We start from the raw sequence: 17364 nt of genomic DNA, 5'->3' as shown, positions 1-17364 counted from the left end.
CCATCAGGAAATTCCCACAAATGTCATTGTTTAAATGTTATTAAGCAAGCTTCTCTGTCATTTATATCTCAAATAATTACTTTGTTTTTTTCCGATGTAGCATGCAGTCATAGTTGTAATGATTTTGATCATGTTTATTACTGTATCTCTAAAACCAACAATGTATTTGGCACCTAGTGTGTGTCTTAGTCTATCTAAGCTACTTTAACAAAATTCCATAGACTGGTTGGCTTATGAACTACAGAAATTTCTCACAGTTCTGGAGGCTGAGAAGTCCAGGATCAAGGCACCAACCAATCTGGTGTCTGTTGAGGATATATTTTCTAGTTCATACACAGCCATCTTCCCAATGTGTCCTTCAGTAGCAGAAAAGTCTCTGCCATGGGGTCTCTTTCCCAAGGACATCAATCACATTCATGAGGGCTCCATCCTCATGATCTAATCACCTCCCAAAGGCCCTACCTCCTAATGCCATCACCTTAGGAGTTAGGACTTCAACATACAAATTTGAGGGGCATGCAAATATTTCATATATAACATTAAATGTTCATTAAATATTTGGTAATATTAGATAACAAAATTGGTAATAAAATGAATGGGTTTATAGGGATATAAGTCCTGGGTGTTCATTGGTAGGACTGATGTTGAAGCTGAAAACGCCAATACTTTGGCCACCTGATGAGAAGAGCTGACTCATTTGAAAAGACCCTGATGCTAGGAAAGAATGAGGGCAGAAGAAGAAGGGGATGACAGAGGATGAGACTGTTGGATGGCATCACCGACTCAATGGACATGAGTTTGGGTGAACTCCGGGAGTTGGTGATGGACAGGGAGGCCTAGCGTGCTGTGGTTCATGGGGTCACAAAGACTCAGACACTACTGAGCGACTGAACTGAACTGAGCTCTGTCTGCTGGCTAAGTTGCTTCAGTCATGTCCTACACTTTGCAACCCCATGGACTATAGCCTGCCAGGCTTCTCTGTCCATGGCATTCTCCAGACAAGAATACTGGAGTGGGTAGCCATTCTCTCCTCCAGGGAATCTTCCCAACCCAGGGACTGAACCTACGTCTCCTGCATTGCAGGTAGATCCTTTACCACTGAGCCACCAGGGGAGTCCCAGGGAAATAACTCTAGTTATACTAAATGTGGAAACCCTTTATATAAGTTTGAAATTAATACAATGCTTTTCATTTATTCTAAGCACAAAGAAATTACAGAGGATGTATCAGTGCTGGTAAGTCTTTATCTACAAATAGGCTATGACTTCTTTGAAGACTAAAGTAGTTGGAGGGCAATGGACTATCTGCAAGTCCTTGGCAGGGTAAACCAATAGGCAGGGCAAACCAAAGCAATTTTACAAATTAAGGTATTTACAAGTGGAGATATTTGTTTAAGGTCGGAGTACCAGTAGTCAAAGAAAGAGCAGACTGGCAGGGTGCTATCTCTGATAGAGGAGTGAGACCTGGTTAAAGGAAGTGTGTTATAGAAGCCAGAATCCAGAAGCTAGCCTACAGGAACCCTGGATCTTTTAAAGCTCTGGGGAAACACATGGGAGTTGAGTATTGGCTAAAAGACTCCCAGTTATTAATCACATACCACCCGAAAAATCATGCCATCAGAGTGTGTGCAGAGAGAAGCTTCCTCAAAGTTTGTCCAAGATTCAATATCATAAGATGTTCCTTTACTTCTCCCTGTGCTTACGGGAATACACACAGTGAAGTGAAAGCAACTTTCCTTTGTGTTGCTTGCTGTCTTCAGGGTCCTTGTCTCTCTCATGGTTTCATGATTGCAACATCCCCACTAAGACCAAAACTCCATATACTTGGGTGAGCTGTGCTATATGTGAAAATTATAAAGAAGGTTTTCATGTACCAGGCAGAGTATGTTTTCTCATGGCTAGCAGGGCATTGGAACTCTCCATCTCCTGAAAAAAGCAGGAAAATCCCAGCAAAGGTGGGAACATTCAAGGAAAGCCTGCTACAGCAGATGCTGGGAGAAAGAGTGGATTAAAATGCTTTCTGCCAAAATGTATTCAGTGCAATACAACCTAACAATCATCCTCTTATTAATATTGGCTCTCCTTAGCATCAGGAGTCTACAGCTGTAGCATAGTAATACTTATCATCCAAGGCATTGTTATTGATGGAAGCGGTGCCTGGTAGAATGTCACATCTCAGCCACATTCCAACGTTGCAGTTACGCCCATCTGTGTACATAGGCACAAAGACAATCTCATGACATATGACTCAGCTCCACAGCTGCCTAATCCCCTTATCTCAGCCCAGAATCAGCTCTCCCAGGGTGTCTTAGCAAGAGTGCCATAGAGCTTTTATGAAAGAGGAAAAGCAAGGGCTTAGGAACAATTGCTGGTCTTTTCACCTACTATGTGACTATGGACAAGATAATAAAAGCTGTGCTTCAGTTTATTTCTTAGGAGTGGATTGAATTAGATAATACTTAGGAAAGTATTCAATAAGTATTAATGAAAGAAATCTAAATGTATCTGGCAGATTAGGGAATACTACCCTTAAGAAGGGATATTTAAATGAGACCTAAATGCTATGTGGGAATTAGCTGGTGGAACCTGTGACATGTTTCAGGGACTAACAAAAGGTCAGTGAGTCTGAAAAACTGTCAATGTGGGGCTAGGTAGGAGAGGTGGGTGAACAGTGTGAAGGGTCAGATCATGCAGAGTATCGTGGCTCTATAAGGAATATGGACATGATCCTTAGGACAGTGGGAGGCCACTGGACATTGTTAAATAGAATAATGATTGGTAACATTGGAGTTTCAGAAACATGTTATTGGAAGCAGAGTGGAAATGGAGCGTGAATCAGTTGAAAAGGGAAAATGCAGGGATAAGCAGAGGGCAGCACATCGCTAATTACATGGATAGAAATATGAAGGAAGGTTCATTATATTGTGCTCTTTACATTTGTGCACCTTTTCAAAGGTACACCAACTTTTAAAAAGTGAACAGTGAGGCCAATGAGGAGGTTTTGGTAGCAGCCCAGACAAGGAATGATGCTGACCTGAAGTCGTGTGCTAGCAGGGAATGGAGATAAGGGATGGATTTGAGATGTTTTGCGGGTAAAACCATCAGGGTTTAATGGTGGGTTTGATGTTGGGATTCAGAAGGGCTCTGAGTGGAGAATGACTTTCATGTTTCTGCCATGCAAATCCAAGCAGATTCAGTGAGTTAAGGCAACATACGAAGAGGACCTACTTTGGGGAAAAGATTATGACTTTAAACGTCTTCCTTTGGTAGCATCTGTGCAAATTCAAGTAGAAGACTTCATAACACAGTTGGGTATACTTAGTCTTAAATTTATGGGAGAAGTATCATTATATATAAGAACTCGAAGCCACAGAAAAATGCCCGGAAGATTGTCAGTTGAGCAAACAGAGAACATAAAAATCCTTCTGAGAATAATGATCACATCAGGGCTTCTGAGCAGATAGGATATTTAAGGCTAACCTTAGGTAGAAAATAGGAATATATTTTAATTGTGGTAGAAGTCACTACAGGTAAATTTGGGGATGAGGTTGCAGAAAGTTGAGGGAGCTTCCATCTGATGACTGCCATTTTCTCTGTGAATTAGAAGATTAGAATGAGAACTGTGGGAACAGATAGACTCCTGGAAAGCACAGAGAATTACTCTCAGGGTGGAAATCATGATTTTTCCATGCCACAACCATCAAAGTTCATTATTAATTTTCTGCTTCATGCTTATTTTGAATTTTACATCTGATAATACATCTCAAACTCTATACATATTATGTGACTCTTTGCATTATTTTTCCTAATAGGTCTGTGAATACTCAAACAGAAGAATTAAAGCTATCAGACTGGTTTTTTCCCAAGTAAGAATTCCAAATCTAATACGTGTGAGATTAATCCATAGACTGCTCAATAGAAATTAACAGATGGCAACAATACTGTGACTGGTATTCCAAATGTTGGCGAGCACATGGATCTTTGATGGTTATTTAAAAAAATAAGCAGTGGCCGAGACCAACTGGAAATGGGCATTAGGACCTATGTCCTCTGTGAGTGAGAATTTAGATGACAGAAACACAAAGGATCCTAGAATGACGGAGAGTCACAAATGTAAGGGTACACTTGAGATCGGTTGGTTGTTTCTCATTTCACCAATGGGAGAACCAAAGCCCAAGTCAGGTGGGCGGGCTGTCTGTGCACTTCCTGCTTTAATACAACAGCTTTCTTCTGGCCTCTCTGCCTCCATCTTCTTACTCTATGCACCTGTCTTTCACCTTGATGCTGTAGATCTGAGGACCTTTCTTAATTAAAACTTTGAAAGGAGACATCCAGTTATTGGATAATGATCCATGACGCATCCTCCCATAATATCACTACATTTGTCAGATCTAATCAGATCATGCAAAGCATACCAGCTATTTAAACAGAGATTTTAGTATAAAGAATTGCTGATTACCATATAGTCATTAAGGGGCTTCCCAGGTGATGCTAGTGGAAGAACTGCCAATGCAGGAGATCTCAGAGATGTCAGTTCGATCCCTGGGTTGGGAAGATCCCCTGAAGGAGGGCATGACACTCCAGTATTCTTGCCTGGAGAATCCCATGAACAGAGGAGCCTGGAAGGCTACAGTCCATGGAGTCGCAAAGAGTCAGACATTTCTAAAACAACTTAGCACCCATGGACAGCCATAAAGTCATTAACTAGGTAACCTGAAAAACTGAAAATGCAACTCTAAGGTGTCATAGAGGGAATAGCTATAGGAAGTAATTATTTTCCCTGGTTCTGAAGAAACAAAAGGAAGGGACTGGAATTATTACACCTTAAAAACTTAAAGACAAATCTCACAGGGCTTAAACTCCGCTGCTGCTCACCTGGTGCGGGTGCCTCTGAGCTCCAGGGAAGGCTCTTGGGGCAGAGAACTAGCCCTTCTAAGGAGGAGCACGGCGAGACTGGTTTTGCACATGTTGCAAACACTGAAAGTTGGATTCAATTGCTCAGGAAAAGAACTGCTATTGCTGTGGTAAAGATGCATTGCTGGAATGGGACTTGCAGGAAGAGGATGCAGACAAGAAGCCCACGAGAAACAGAAAAGAGCAAGTTTCTTCTTCCTCCAATCTTGTAATTTTCCTCCAATGTCCTCTATTAGTACAGCCTAACAGGGTGCCCATTGGCAAAGGAGAAATGTGATTTGCAGTGTCCCAGCTCAAAATAATAAAGCAGGGTATACTGTGGTGGGTTTAACTATGAAAGACAATAGCTTAATAACTGATACAGCATCCCCCTAATAAGACAGGTAAGTTATAGCCTCATAATTCAAGGTACTGATCAATCACAACAGGTGAAAAAAGGACAAAACCATAAAATCATTTAAGTAGATTCCAAATCAGTTCAGTTCAGTTCAGTCGCTCAGTCATGTCCAACTCTTTGTGACCCCATGAATTGCAGCACGCCAGGCCTCCCTGTCCATCACCAACTCCCAGAGTTCACTCAAACTCTTGTCCATCAAGTCGGGGATGCCATCCAGCCATCTCATCCTCTGTCGTCCCCTTCTCCTCCTGCCCCCAATCCCTCCCAGCATCAGAGTCTTTTCCAATGAGTCAACTCTTCGCATGAGGTGGCCAAAGTACTGGAGTTTCAGCTTTAGCATCATTCCTTCCAAAGAAATCCCAGGGCTGATCTCCTTTAGAATGGACTGGTTACAACCAGTCCATTCTACAACTGGCTACTTTTAAGTTTCGATCGCCATTCCTTTTTTTTTGGCGGGGGCGGGGGTCGGTGTTTAAACAGCAGAGATTTATTTTCTCCCATTTCAGAAGGCTGGAAATAGAAGATCAAGGTGTTGGCAAGTTTGGTTTCTTTTGAGGTTTCTCTTCTTGACTTGCAGCTGCCTGTCTCCTTGCTGTGTCCTCACAGGGCTTTTTCTCTGTGTACACATCCCTGGTGTCTCTTACTCTTCTTAAAAGGACACCAGCCCTTTTGGCTTTGGCCCTGTCCTTATGACCTCATTTAACCTTAACCTGTTAGTTGCTCAGTCGTGTCTGACTCTTTGCAATTCCATGGACTGTAGCCCATCAGGCTCCTCTACACATGGAATTCTCCAGGCAAGAATACTGGAGTGGGTTGTCATTCTCTTCTCCAGGGGATCTTTCCGACCCAGGTATCAAACCCGGGCCTCTTGCATTGTAGGCAGGCTCTTTACCATCTGAGCCACCGGAGAAGTCCCGTTTAACCTTAATTACCTCTCTAAAGGCCCTATTTCCAAATATTCAGACTGGGGTTACACCTTCAACCCATGAATCTGGAGGAGACATTCGGTCCATAACAAGCTCTGAAACAGCTAATAGAATCTTTCTCTTGCTGCATGTCAACTCCTATTGCATTTTTCATTTTTTTTCATTGATGATCATTAAAGCCGAACACATTTTCATATGAATATTGGCCACTTGGACATTCACTTTTGTAAACTGCCTGTTTATATCTCTTCTCTTTATCACACACAATGGATTGTCTTTTTCTTATAGATTTGAATATACATAATATAAAATTCACCATTTTAATTGTTTAAAAATGTACAATTTGGGGCTTTCCCGGTGGTCCAGTAGTTAAGAATATGTCTTGCAATGCAAGGGAACTTGTTTAATCCCTGGTGCACAAAGACTCCACATGCTGCAGAGCAGCCAAGCCCGTGGGCCATAACTACTGAGCCCACATGCTGCAACTTCTGAAGCCCGCAGAGCCTAGAGCCTGTGCTCCACAGCAAGGGAAGCCACTTCAATGAGAAGGCCGTGTGCTACAATGAAGAGTAGCCCCTGCTCACCATAACTAGAGAAAACCCTGTGCAGCAACCACGACCTAACACAACCAAAAATTTAAGTAAATAAGTCTTTTAAAAATGTATATCTCTAGCTATCAAATTCCAGAATATCTTCATCATAGCAAAAAAGAATCTCTGCCCATTAAGAAGTAACTTCTCATTCCCCGCTCCTTGACAAACACTAATCTGCTTTCCATCTCTCTGGACTTGCCTATTCTGGACATTTCCTATGAAGGGAGCATAGTATGTTTTGTTATTTTTTTTAATGTCTGACTTCTTTCACTTTGCATGTTTTCAAGATTCATCTATATTGTACCATCTATCAGTATTTCATTCCTTTTCATAGCTGAATAATATTCCATGGTATGGATATACCATACATCCATTCACCAGTAAATGGATATTAGGTTGTTTCCACTTTGGGGCTATTATAAGTAATGGTGCTATAAACATTCATGTACAAGTTTTAATTTGAAATCATACTTTCAGTTCCCTTGGGTATATATCTATAAGTGGGTTTACTGGGTATATGGTAATCCTAAGTTAAACTTTTTGAGAAACCACCAAACTCTTTTCCATATGGTTACATCATTTTATGTTCCCATCAACAATGTATGAGTGTTTCAATTTCTCTACATCCTTTCCAACACTTGCTATTTTTTGTTTTTCTGGGTGTGTGTGTTTGTTTTTGCTTATGTTACGGCCATTCTAGTGTGTGTGGAATATTTTATTATAGTTCCGATTTACATTTCTCTAATGACTAATGATGTTGATCTTGTGATGTCTTTGTCTGGCTTTGGCATCAAAGTAATATTGGCCTTATAGGATGAGTTAGAAAGTTCTATTTCTTTGGAAGACTTTGAGAATCTAATTGGTGTTAATTCTTTAAGTGTTTGGTAGAATTCAGCAGTTAAACCATCTGATCCTGGGGTTTCTTTGTTAGCAGATTTTCAATTACCTTTACTTGTTATAGGTCTATAAGTTTTTCTAGTTCTTCTTGAACCAGTTTTAGTAGTTTGTGTGTTTCTAGAAATTTATCCATTTCATCTATAAGGTCTATAATAATGTCCCCATTTCCGTTCTTGATTTTAATAATTTAAGTCATCTCTGATTTTTTCCTGGTCAGTTTAATTAAAGGTATGCCGATTTCATTTATCTTTGCAAAGAATTGGCTTTTGGTTTCATTCCATCATTTTTTTCTCTATTCAGTTCTCTCTGCTCCAGTCTTTATTATTTCTTCTTTCTGTTGGCTTTGTTTTTCCCTCTTTTTTCCAGTTTTCCTGTTTTTTCCCCTTAAGGTAGAATGTGAGGTTATTAATATGAGATCTTTCTTTTTTAAAACATGGATGTTTACAGCTATACATTTCCTTCTGAGTACTGATTTTCACTGTCTCCCATAAGTTTTAGCATGTTGCATCTTCATTTTTATTGATCTCAATTTATTTTCTAATTTCCTCATGATTTTGGAGTTTTTTGTTTTTGTTTTTTTCCCTTATGATTTTTTCCTTTGGCACATTGGTTGTCTAGGTGGGTGGTTTAATTTCCAGGTGTTTATGAATGTTCTAGACTCATTTCTGTTACTGATTTCTAATTTCATTCCATTATCATTGTAAAAGATAGTTTGTATGTTTCCAGTCACTTTAAGGTTATTGAGATTTGTCTTATGTTCTAATGTGAGATTTATCCTGGAGAATATTCCATGTGTATTTGAGAAGGACATGTATTCTGTTGTTGGATAAATTGTTCTGTGTGCGTCTGATTCATTCTTTTGCCTGCTCAAATCTTCTGTTGACATCCTAAAGTGAATTTTTTCCTTTCAGCTATACACGTCTCAACTTCAGTATTTCTATTTCATTTGTTTTTATAATTTGTATCTTTATTAATATTCTCTATTTGTTAAGACAATGTTCTTCTGGTTTCCTTTAGTTCTTTGTCCATGGCTTCCTTTAGCACTTTAAGCATATTTTAAATGGTTGATTTAAAGTCTTTTTAGAAAAACTCAATGTCTGGACAGTTCTCATTTATTTGTTTTCCTGTGAATGGGCTGTATATTCTTCTTTATTTGGATAACTCTTAAATTTTGGTTAAAAACTAGACATTTTGAGTATTATAGTTTCTCTGAAAATCAGATACTTTTGCCTCCTCAGAGTTTGTTGTTCTTATTTGCTATTGGTTGTTTTTTGTTTTTTTTTTCCCCTTTTTTTCTAGTTTTCCCCCCTTTCCCCTTAAGGTGGAAGCTGAGGTTATTAATATGAGATCTTTCTTTTTTTATGGTTGTTTGTTTAGTGGCTTTTCTAAACTATTTTTTTAAAGACTGTATTCTTTGTCCTGTTTGGTCTCAGAAGTCTCTGAGCTACTCTTAAGTTGTAGCCAGCGAGTTGTTTGACAGAGATTTCCTTAAAGTGCCTAAAACCTGAGAGATAGAGATGTTAGAGGGCAGAAGGAGGAGGAAAAGGAAATGAAGGAGGAGGAGGAGAAGGAGAAGAAGAAGAAGAAAAGAAAGGAAAACAAAACAAAGAGAAGAAGATGCTTACATTCTTTAAAGACTGGCTCTGTGTTTGGGCCCCTTTTCAACACAGCCCAGTTGCTTATAACTCTGCCTTAGCTTTCACTTCTTGTGTGCCCTGAGCCTACATATCAGTCAGAGGTGAAAGCCTAGGATCTTCACAGGTCTTTTCTGAACATTCATTCTGCCCTGAACACGTGCATGGATTTCTCAGTTCCTTGTTCAGTGTGTGTCTGATTGACCCATGGGATCTTGTCAAAGCCCTTACTTCCCAAAGAACTGTCTTTCAAATGTTTCCTCCCCAGGCTTTCAGCATATATAGTGTTTAACTGAAATCTTTTGACTCGGGTAAAAGGGGCTTGTTCTTTTACAACTTTTTTTCAAGGAATACCCTCCCATTCAATTCTTAGAGAATGTTAAGTACAAGAAAAAAAGCACTATGAGTCAATCCTTCCAGGAACTCTCAGGTAGCTTAAAAAGATAAACACAATCGCTGGGAATTAGATTCTCTCTTCTACCCTCTGAGTCAGATACCCACACTGAGAACATAACATGGTTTTGTCTTTTCAATGCCACTGTTATACTAGGAAGAGCGTTGGTGCAAGGCTGGGTTAGAATACCTCAAAGGTTTTCTAGTCCTACCATATTGAGTCTATTTTTTTTTTCTTTTTGAGATAACTTTTGCTTGGTTGCTCTAAATCTTTGGCTATCTTCCAAAGTTCTGACAAAGTTGATTCTGACAGTATGCAGCAATGTTAACACTGGCAGCATTTCAGATTATGAAAACAGGGAAGTTTGTTTTTTAAAATATTGCTTCTGAAAAGAATCAGTGTCCATAGCTTAAGATGGTAGATCTTGTCCAACTGTAAGAGAAATTGTTACTTTGGACTTTGGGTGACATTTCAACTATGCATCCTCAAAGATCTTGGAACAATAATATAATCAGTACATGTACTTTTGTAATGATCTCACCCTAATGATGCAGCCATGAAATTAGAAGATGCTTACCCCTTGGAAGGAAAGTTATGACCAACTTAGACAGCATATTAAAAAGCAGAGACATTACTTTGTCAACATAGGTCCGTCTAGTCAAGGCTATGGTTTTTCCAGTAGTCATGTATGGATGTGAGAGTTGGACTGTGAAGAAAGCTGAGCACCGAAGAATTGATGCTTTTGAACTGTGGTGTTGGAGAAAACTCTTGAGAGTCCCTTGGACTGCATGGAGATCCAACCAGTCCATCCTAAAGGAGATCAGTCCTGGGTGTTCATTGGAAGGACTGATGTTGAAGTTGAAACTCCAATACTTTGGCTGCCTGATGCAAAGAGCTGACTCATTTGAAAAGACCCTGATGCTGGAAAAGACTGAGGGCAGAAGGGGAAGGGGATGACAGAGGATAATATGGTTGGATAGCATCACTGACTCAATGGACATGAGTTTGGGTGAACTCCGGGAGTTGGTGATGGACAGGGAGGCCTGGTGTGCTGTGGTTCATGGGGTTGCAAAGAGTTGGACACGACTGAGTGACTGAACTGAACTGAGCCATTTCTGATAAACTATTTCTTCAGTTTATCATGCCATCAAGGCTCTGGGTTAGAAATAAGGAAATACTGCAATCAGACATAGGCTTCATACATTAGCAATATCTACTACAATTTTATTAAAAGTATTTTGCTCATAATTCTTATATCTTCCTTACAGTGCCATAAATCACTCAAACATAACAACTACCAGCTGGGCAGCTCCGGTTGTGTGGCATGGCACTTATGATGAAGTAGTGCTGGAAAATTATTATGCAAATCATAAAATTACTGTGGGGTTAACTGTGTTTGCTGTGGGAAGGTAGGTATTGCTGAATGACCTTTATATTCAAGTGTTTTATTTTAGAAAATGGGAGATTATCAATAATCTACTTCAAGAATTTAGAAAAAGTAGAAAAAAAAAAAAACCCCAAAGAAAGCAGAAATAAGGAAGTAATAAAGGTGAGAGCAGAAATCCATGAAATTGAAAACAGAAAAGTCTTAGAGAAAAATCAATGAAACAAAAATGTGGTTCTTTGGGGGAAAAAAAAACCCAATAAAATCCATAATCACTCAGGAAGACTAGCCAAGAAAAAAAAAATTAATGCAAATTACAAATGTCAGGAAAGAAACAGGATATATCATCTCAGACCTTGTAGACTTTAAAAGGATAATCAGGAACCACTATAACATTCTCTACATATCTGACAACTTAGAGGACATGGACCTTAAAAAGCACAAACAACAACAATTCACCCAACATGAAACAGATCATTTGAATAACCCTATATCTATTGAGGAAATAGAATTCATAATTTTAAAAACTCCCAAAGGGGCTTCCCTGGTGGCTCAGCTAGTAAAGAATCTGCTTGCAATGCAGGGGACCTAGGTTTGATCCCTGGGTTGGGACAGTCCCTTTGAGAAGGGAACAGCTACCCACTCCAGTATTCTGGCCTGGAGAACTCCATGGACTATATATAGTCCATGGGGTCACAAAGAAAGTACTTTCACTTTCAAAGTCCTCAGGCGCAGATAGTTGCATCAGAAAATTCTACCGAATACTTAAAGAAAAATTAACATAAATTCTACACAATCTTTTTCAGAAAAGAGACTAGACAGGAACACATCCCAAATCATTTTATGAAGCAAATTCTGCCTTGATATCAAAATCATACCAAAAAGATTACAAAAAAAGTATTAAGTTGAACAATACTTATCACTCATTAAAATGATAAAGTTATCAGCTTTATAGCAACTTGCTATTAAATATTGATAGTAATTTATTGTTTTTTTTTAAATTTTATTTTATTTTTTAAACTTTACATAATTGTATTAGTTTTGCCAAATAAAAGAACACAGAAAGAGGAAGAAAGGGAGGAGGAAGGGAAGACTCCTTACTGAAGAAGTTTCCCATGACCTTCTCCCGAGACTCACTGTGGTCTCTTCAAGTTGCTGCCCCAGCATCTGTAACAAGATCCTGGGGAGTGACCCCATTCCGGGGCAGTGCTTCTACCTTCAGGACACAGATGGAGTTTCTGGTTCCTTCCTTCACCCTCCTGAATAGAATACAGGGTCTTGGAAGGGTACTGTATAAGGGAAGGGGCACTGAAACCACAGCCTCAGTAACCTCACCATGAAACCCTCACTCTGTTTTAAAGAACCTCTGAAAGCTCAGGAATAAATAGCATCAATTTCCTCTGAAATTAGGAGTATAGGTTGGACTGAAACTAGGAAGATAGATTTAAAGTATCTATATGGAAATATTCAACATGAATATCTGCTACAGGAATGAACATTTAAGCCAATAAAATAAAATGGAAAAATGCCATGCAAATTTTAAAGACTTTCTATTTATTGACAATAGCACTGTAGACCTGTAGGGAAAGACTTCCATAAATGATGTTGGAGAAAATGTCAACACAGGAAACCTGAAATTGTACCTCTATAGCATATCATGTACAAACATACAAACATCAATTACTAGGTAGTTTGAAGACCAATAGTTAAAAGAAAAACTATATCTCATGAACTCAAGATAGAAAAGGATTTATTAATCAAGACATGGAAACTACTAATCATAAAGGAAAATACTGATAAGTCTGACTACTTAAAATTAACTTCACCTAAGAAAAAAATCAGAGAAACACAAACTGAAGGCCATTTTACAAAATACATGGTCAGGGTCATGACCAAAAAGAAGAGAAATTGACAGAGTGGAAGAGACTAGGGATACTAGAAGAGACTAGTGACTGAATGCGGTGTGTGTTCTGGATTGGATCCTGGAAACTGAAAAGGTCATTAGGGAAGAAGCTGATGAAAATCACATAAAATCTGTGGTTTAGCTAATAGGATTTTACCACTGATAATTTCCTAGTTTTGACAAATGTACTATGGTTATATAATATATTACTATTAGGGGAAGGTGGGTAGAGCATATGTGGGAACTCTGTAATATATCTGCAAATTTTCTGTAAATCTAATGCTATGCTAAGCTTCAGTTGTGTCTGACTCTTTGCGACCCTATGGACTGTAGCCTGCCAGGCTCCTCTGTCCATGGGATTTTCCAGGCAAGAATACTGGAGTGGGTTGCCATTTCTTTCTCCGGGGGATCTTCCCAATCTAGGGACTGAACCAACATCTCTTAAGTCTCCTGTATTGGCAGGCAGGTTCTTTACCACTAGCACCAACTGGGAAGCAGGCCTTGCTAAGATCCAGTGTAGTAAGTCTAATAGCATTCCAACATAGCAAACATTTTAAAAATTGGGGGAAAAATGTTTGCCATTGTAGTGACAGTAAGTTTTTTTTTTTAATTGTAAATGCCTGATATTAAGCTTTTGATTGATTGCTGAGGCATCCATTTTATTTATTTATTCATTGGCCACATTGTACAGCTTGTGGGATCTTAGTTCCCTGACCAGGGAGAAAACTTGGGCCCTGTGCCATAAAAGGGCAGAGTCGTTACCACTGGACCACCAGGGAATCCCCTGAGATATCCACTTTAAAGACATCCATCTCAAATAAAAATATTGCTTACTAGCTAAACAACTAGATAAAGAGCCACGAAATCTTCCTTTTAGAAAGTCCTGAGTGATCTGATCTACATAAATGACCACTTGCATGACCCCGTTTTCCCCCCTCCCTTGCTTTAACTTCTGCTTTTACGTTTAAAACTTGTCAATAGAGTGAACTTGCAAAACCCTAGGCACCCCACCCTCAACCCAGTAAAGGCAGAACCCTAGGTCCTTTGTGTTTCTCTCTCTTTCTCTCTCTCCCACCACCTCTAACTTGTGACCTCACTGTGTGGCCCCAGGCATGCCACGTATCCTCTAGGATTTGTGATTAATAAAGCTTATTTTCTCAAAGTTCCCTATGGTTGTTGCTGAGGTGCTCCTTGAGATTATAATAAGAATGACAAAGACTGGTCCAGCCATAATGTAGGCTCTGGTGATGTCTGGTGGGAAGTAGGGATGTCTTACCACAAGTAGTAGGGACTCCAGTGAGTGCCCCTAGGCACTCCTAGCTGATAACATCACTATCAATAGGTGGAGACTGACACAAAACAGCCCCATACCACATCATATACAAAATTTAACTCAAATCGATAATAGGCTTAAATATGAAAGATAAAACAATAAAGCTACTAGAAAAGCATATAGGAGAGTATTTTCACTACTTTGAGGGGGCAAAGATTCCTGAAGTATGACACAAAAGCACTAACCATAAAAGAAATATGGATAAATATGGACTTTGGATTTGAGTTGCTAGCTTCCAGCTCAATATAATATTTTAAGTGATATTTTTTCATAATGTACCTAATAATTTTAGATACTCCAAACTAGAGTTTTCTCCTGACTCCATCTGTTGTATTTCTTAAGACTCTGACCAATATCCAGAACTTATTTCTAATGATCATGTAAGCATCATTTGAACAAGTCACATATATTACCTTTTCTTTTTTGAATTTACCTGAGGCTATTTATTACTATAAAAATCCTTAACTGGCCAGAGAGATTGGAAATGAGAAAGTTTGCCTTCAGTCCAGCAATCTTAGCACCATATTAAAGGGCATAGGGCAAAATAATAAACCCAGTGCTGACAGTGGACACAAAGCATGTCACCTCTGACTTTATATGCAAAACTAACTACTCTAAGTAAGCCACAGGCATCAATAACTGCTCTTGAAATGACCTATGACCTTTCCTGCCTACAACCTCTAAAGCAAGTCCCAGCTGCTCTGATAACCCTGAAAATTCAGGCTTTTGTTTTGTGCTGGGCACGGTTCAGTTTTCTGATCTCACCAAGTTTCATTCCCTCCCATGAGAAATTCCTCTTTTCTCCTATGATCCATAAAACCTCACCAGGTAGAAGAAAGGCAGACAATTTCACTTTTACACTACTTAAATACAACTCAAGAAGCATATCTAATGTTTGGTTCCTTAGTAGCATTTTTTGATAAAACTACAGTAAGTGTAATTTAAATAGTATGTGTTTCACTAACATACAAGAAGATGAACTTAATTGTTTCTTATTTACTTCACAGATACATTGACCGTTATTTGCTCACATTTATAACATCAGCTGATAAATATTTTATGGTTGACCAGAAAGTCATCATTTACATCCTGACAGATGACTTCTCTAAGGTGCCTTGGGTAGAGCTGTCTCCCCTCCGAACGCTGAAAATTTTTGAAATAAAGCGAGAGAAGAGATGGCAAGACATCAGTATGATGCGCATGAAGACCATCAGTGAACATGTTGTGGATCACATCCAATATGAAGTTGACTTCCTCTTCTGCATGGATGTGGATCAAATCTTTGTAAAAAAATATGGACTGGAGACTCTGGGGGAGTCAGTAGGTCAGTTACATGCTCATTGGTATAAGGCAAGTCTTACAGAGTTACCTTATGAGAGGAGTCAGTTATCAGAAGCATATATACCTATTGGTAAGGGGGACTTTTATTACCATGCTGCTGTATTTGGCGGTACTCCCATTCAGGTTCTCAATATTGCTAGGGAGTGCTTCAGAGGAATCATGAACGACAAGGAAAATAACATTGAGGCAGTGTGGCATGATGAAAGTCACTTGAACAAGTATTTTTTCCTCCATAAACCCACTAAAATCTTGTCACCAGAATACTGCTGGGATCATTTTGGTCCTAATAGAATTGAGCATACCACTTTCAAAATCTATTGGGCTATTAAAAATTATGACTTTCTTAGACAGTCAGTGTAATTTTATAGTCCTTCCTTTGTGTTGCTGAATTTAAAAGCATCATTTTGTCTTGTCTTTAAAAAATTAGTACTTGACAAATTTTAGCACCATAAAAATAATCACTAATAGAATGACAAACTCACCAACACAGTTATATTCATACTTTTCATCACCTTTCTTTTTGAATCATATAACATAGGATATAGCAGTAACAGAATGAATATATTGACATCAGATGGAAATATAGTGTGCTCATATCTTGTGTGAATTTTGAGGAAGTATTTTTTTGGATCACAATGGAAAAAATAGAATCTTTCAGGAGAAAATAAAATCTGAAATATTTCCACTGATCCAGCTAGATATATATTTCTTATATTGCTTAAGGAAAGGGATAATCTAGGGGTATGGATAAGGGAAATCGGTGCAACTATACTAATCTACTCTCTATGTAAAATTTTGAGGACATTAAAGCTGCCATCAGATGGGCAGACAGTTACTTAGAAAACTGGGTTATTCAAAAACTGGTTTTTTTTTTTTTCTTTTTAACTTTTTAGTTTGTATTGGGGTGTAGCCTATTAACAATGTTGTGATAGTTTCAGGTGAACAGTGAAGGGACTCAGTCATACAAATAGATGTATCCATTCTTTCCCAAACTCCCCTCCCATCCAGGCTCCCACATAACATTGAGCAAAGTTCCATGTGCTATACAGTAGGTCATTGTTGGTTATCTATGTTTAATATAACAGAGTGTACATGTTCATCCCAAATTCCCTAACTATCCCTTCTGCCCTTCCTTCCCACCTGCAGCCATAAGTTCAAAATGTGTTTTAAAACTACAAAGTTATCTGTTGTAAAAACTAATAAGGAAATTTTAAATATAGAGAGAAAATTGAAACTCTTCCTATACTTTCCGTTTGAAAATCTATCACTTGGGGGGGCGGTCCTAAGATGGCGGAGGACTAGGACGGGGAGACCACTTTCTCCCCCACAAATTCATCAAAAGAACATTTGAACGCTGAGTAAATTCCACAAAACAACTTCTGAATGCTGGCAGAGGACATCAGGCACCCAGTAAAGCAGCCCATTGTCTTCAAAAGGAGGTAGGAAAAAATATAAAAGATAAAAAGAGAGACAAAAGAGGTAGGGATGGAGATCTGTTCAGGGAAGGGAGTCTTAAAAAGAGAGAAGTTTCCAAACACCAGGAAACACTCTCACTGGCGAGTCTGTGGCAAGCCTTGGAACCTCAGAGGGCAACACAACTGGGAGGAAAAATAAATAAATAATTAAGCCCCACAGATTACATGCCCAAT

The 17364-nt window shown here is 38.8% G+C and overlaps 1 protein-coding gene across 2 annotated transcripts in view; it reads left to right on the top strand.

Annotated features, from left to right (window-relative positions):
* GGTA1 (glycoprotein alpha-galactosyltransferase 1 (inactive)) overlaps window positions 1-17056 on the top strand; it is a 113327-nt gene extending 96271 nt beyond the window's left edge. Inside the window, exons 3-6 of one of the 2 annotated variants that reach the window (XM_006057746.4) lie at window positions 1203-1235; window positions 3812-3865; window positions 11023-11163; window positions 15382-17056. In XM_006057746.4, coding sequence (XP_006057808.4) covers window positions 1203-1235; window positions 3812-3865; window positions 11023-11163; window positions 15382-16075 — 922 coding nt within the window. In that variant the 3' untranslated portion in view covers window positions 16076-17056. The remainder of the gene's footprint in view (window positions 1-1202; window positions 1236-3811; window positions 3866-11022; window positions 11164-15381) is intronic. The other variant, XM_044926297.2, reaches the window with a different exon arrangement.
* The last annotated feature ends 308 nt before the right edge of the window (window positions 17057-17364 follow it).

Source organism: Bubalus bubalis, chromosome 12, assembly GCF_019923935.1.
Source record: "Bubalus bubalis isolate 160015118507 breed Murrah chromosome 12, NDDB_SH_1, whole genome shotgun sequence".
Taxonomy (NCBI): Eukaryota; Metazoa; Chordata; class Mammalia; order Artiodactyla; family Bovidae; genus Bubalus; species Bubalus bubalis.
Note: the sequence above shows the minus strand (reverse complement) of the source record. Positions and strands in the feature narration are given on the sequence as shown.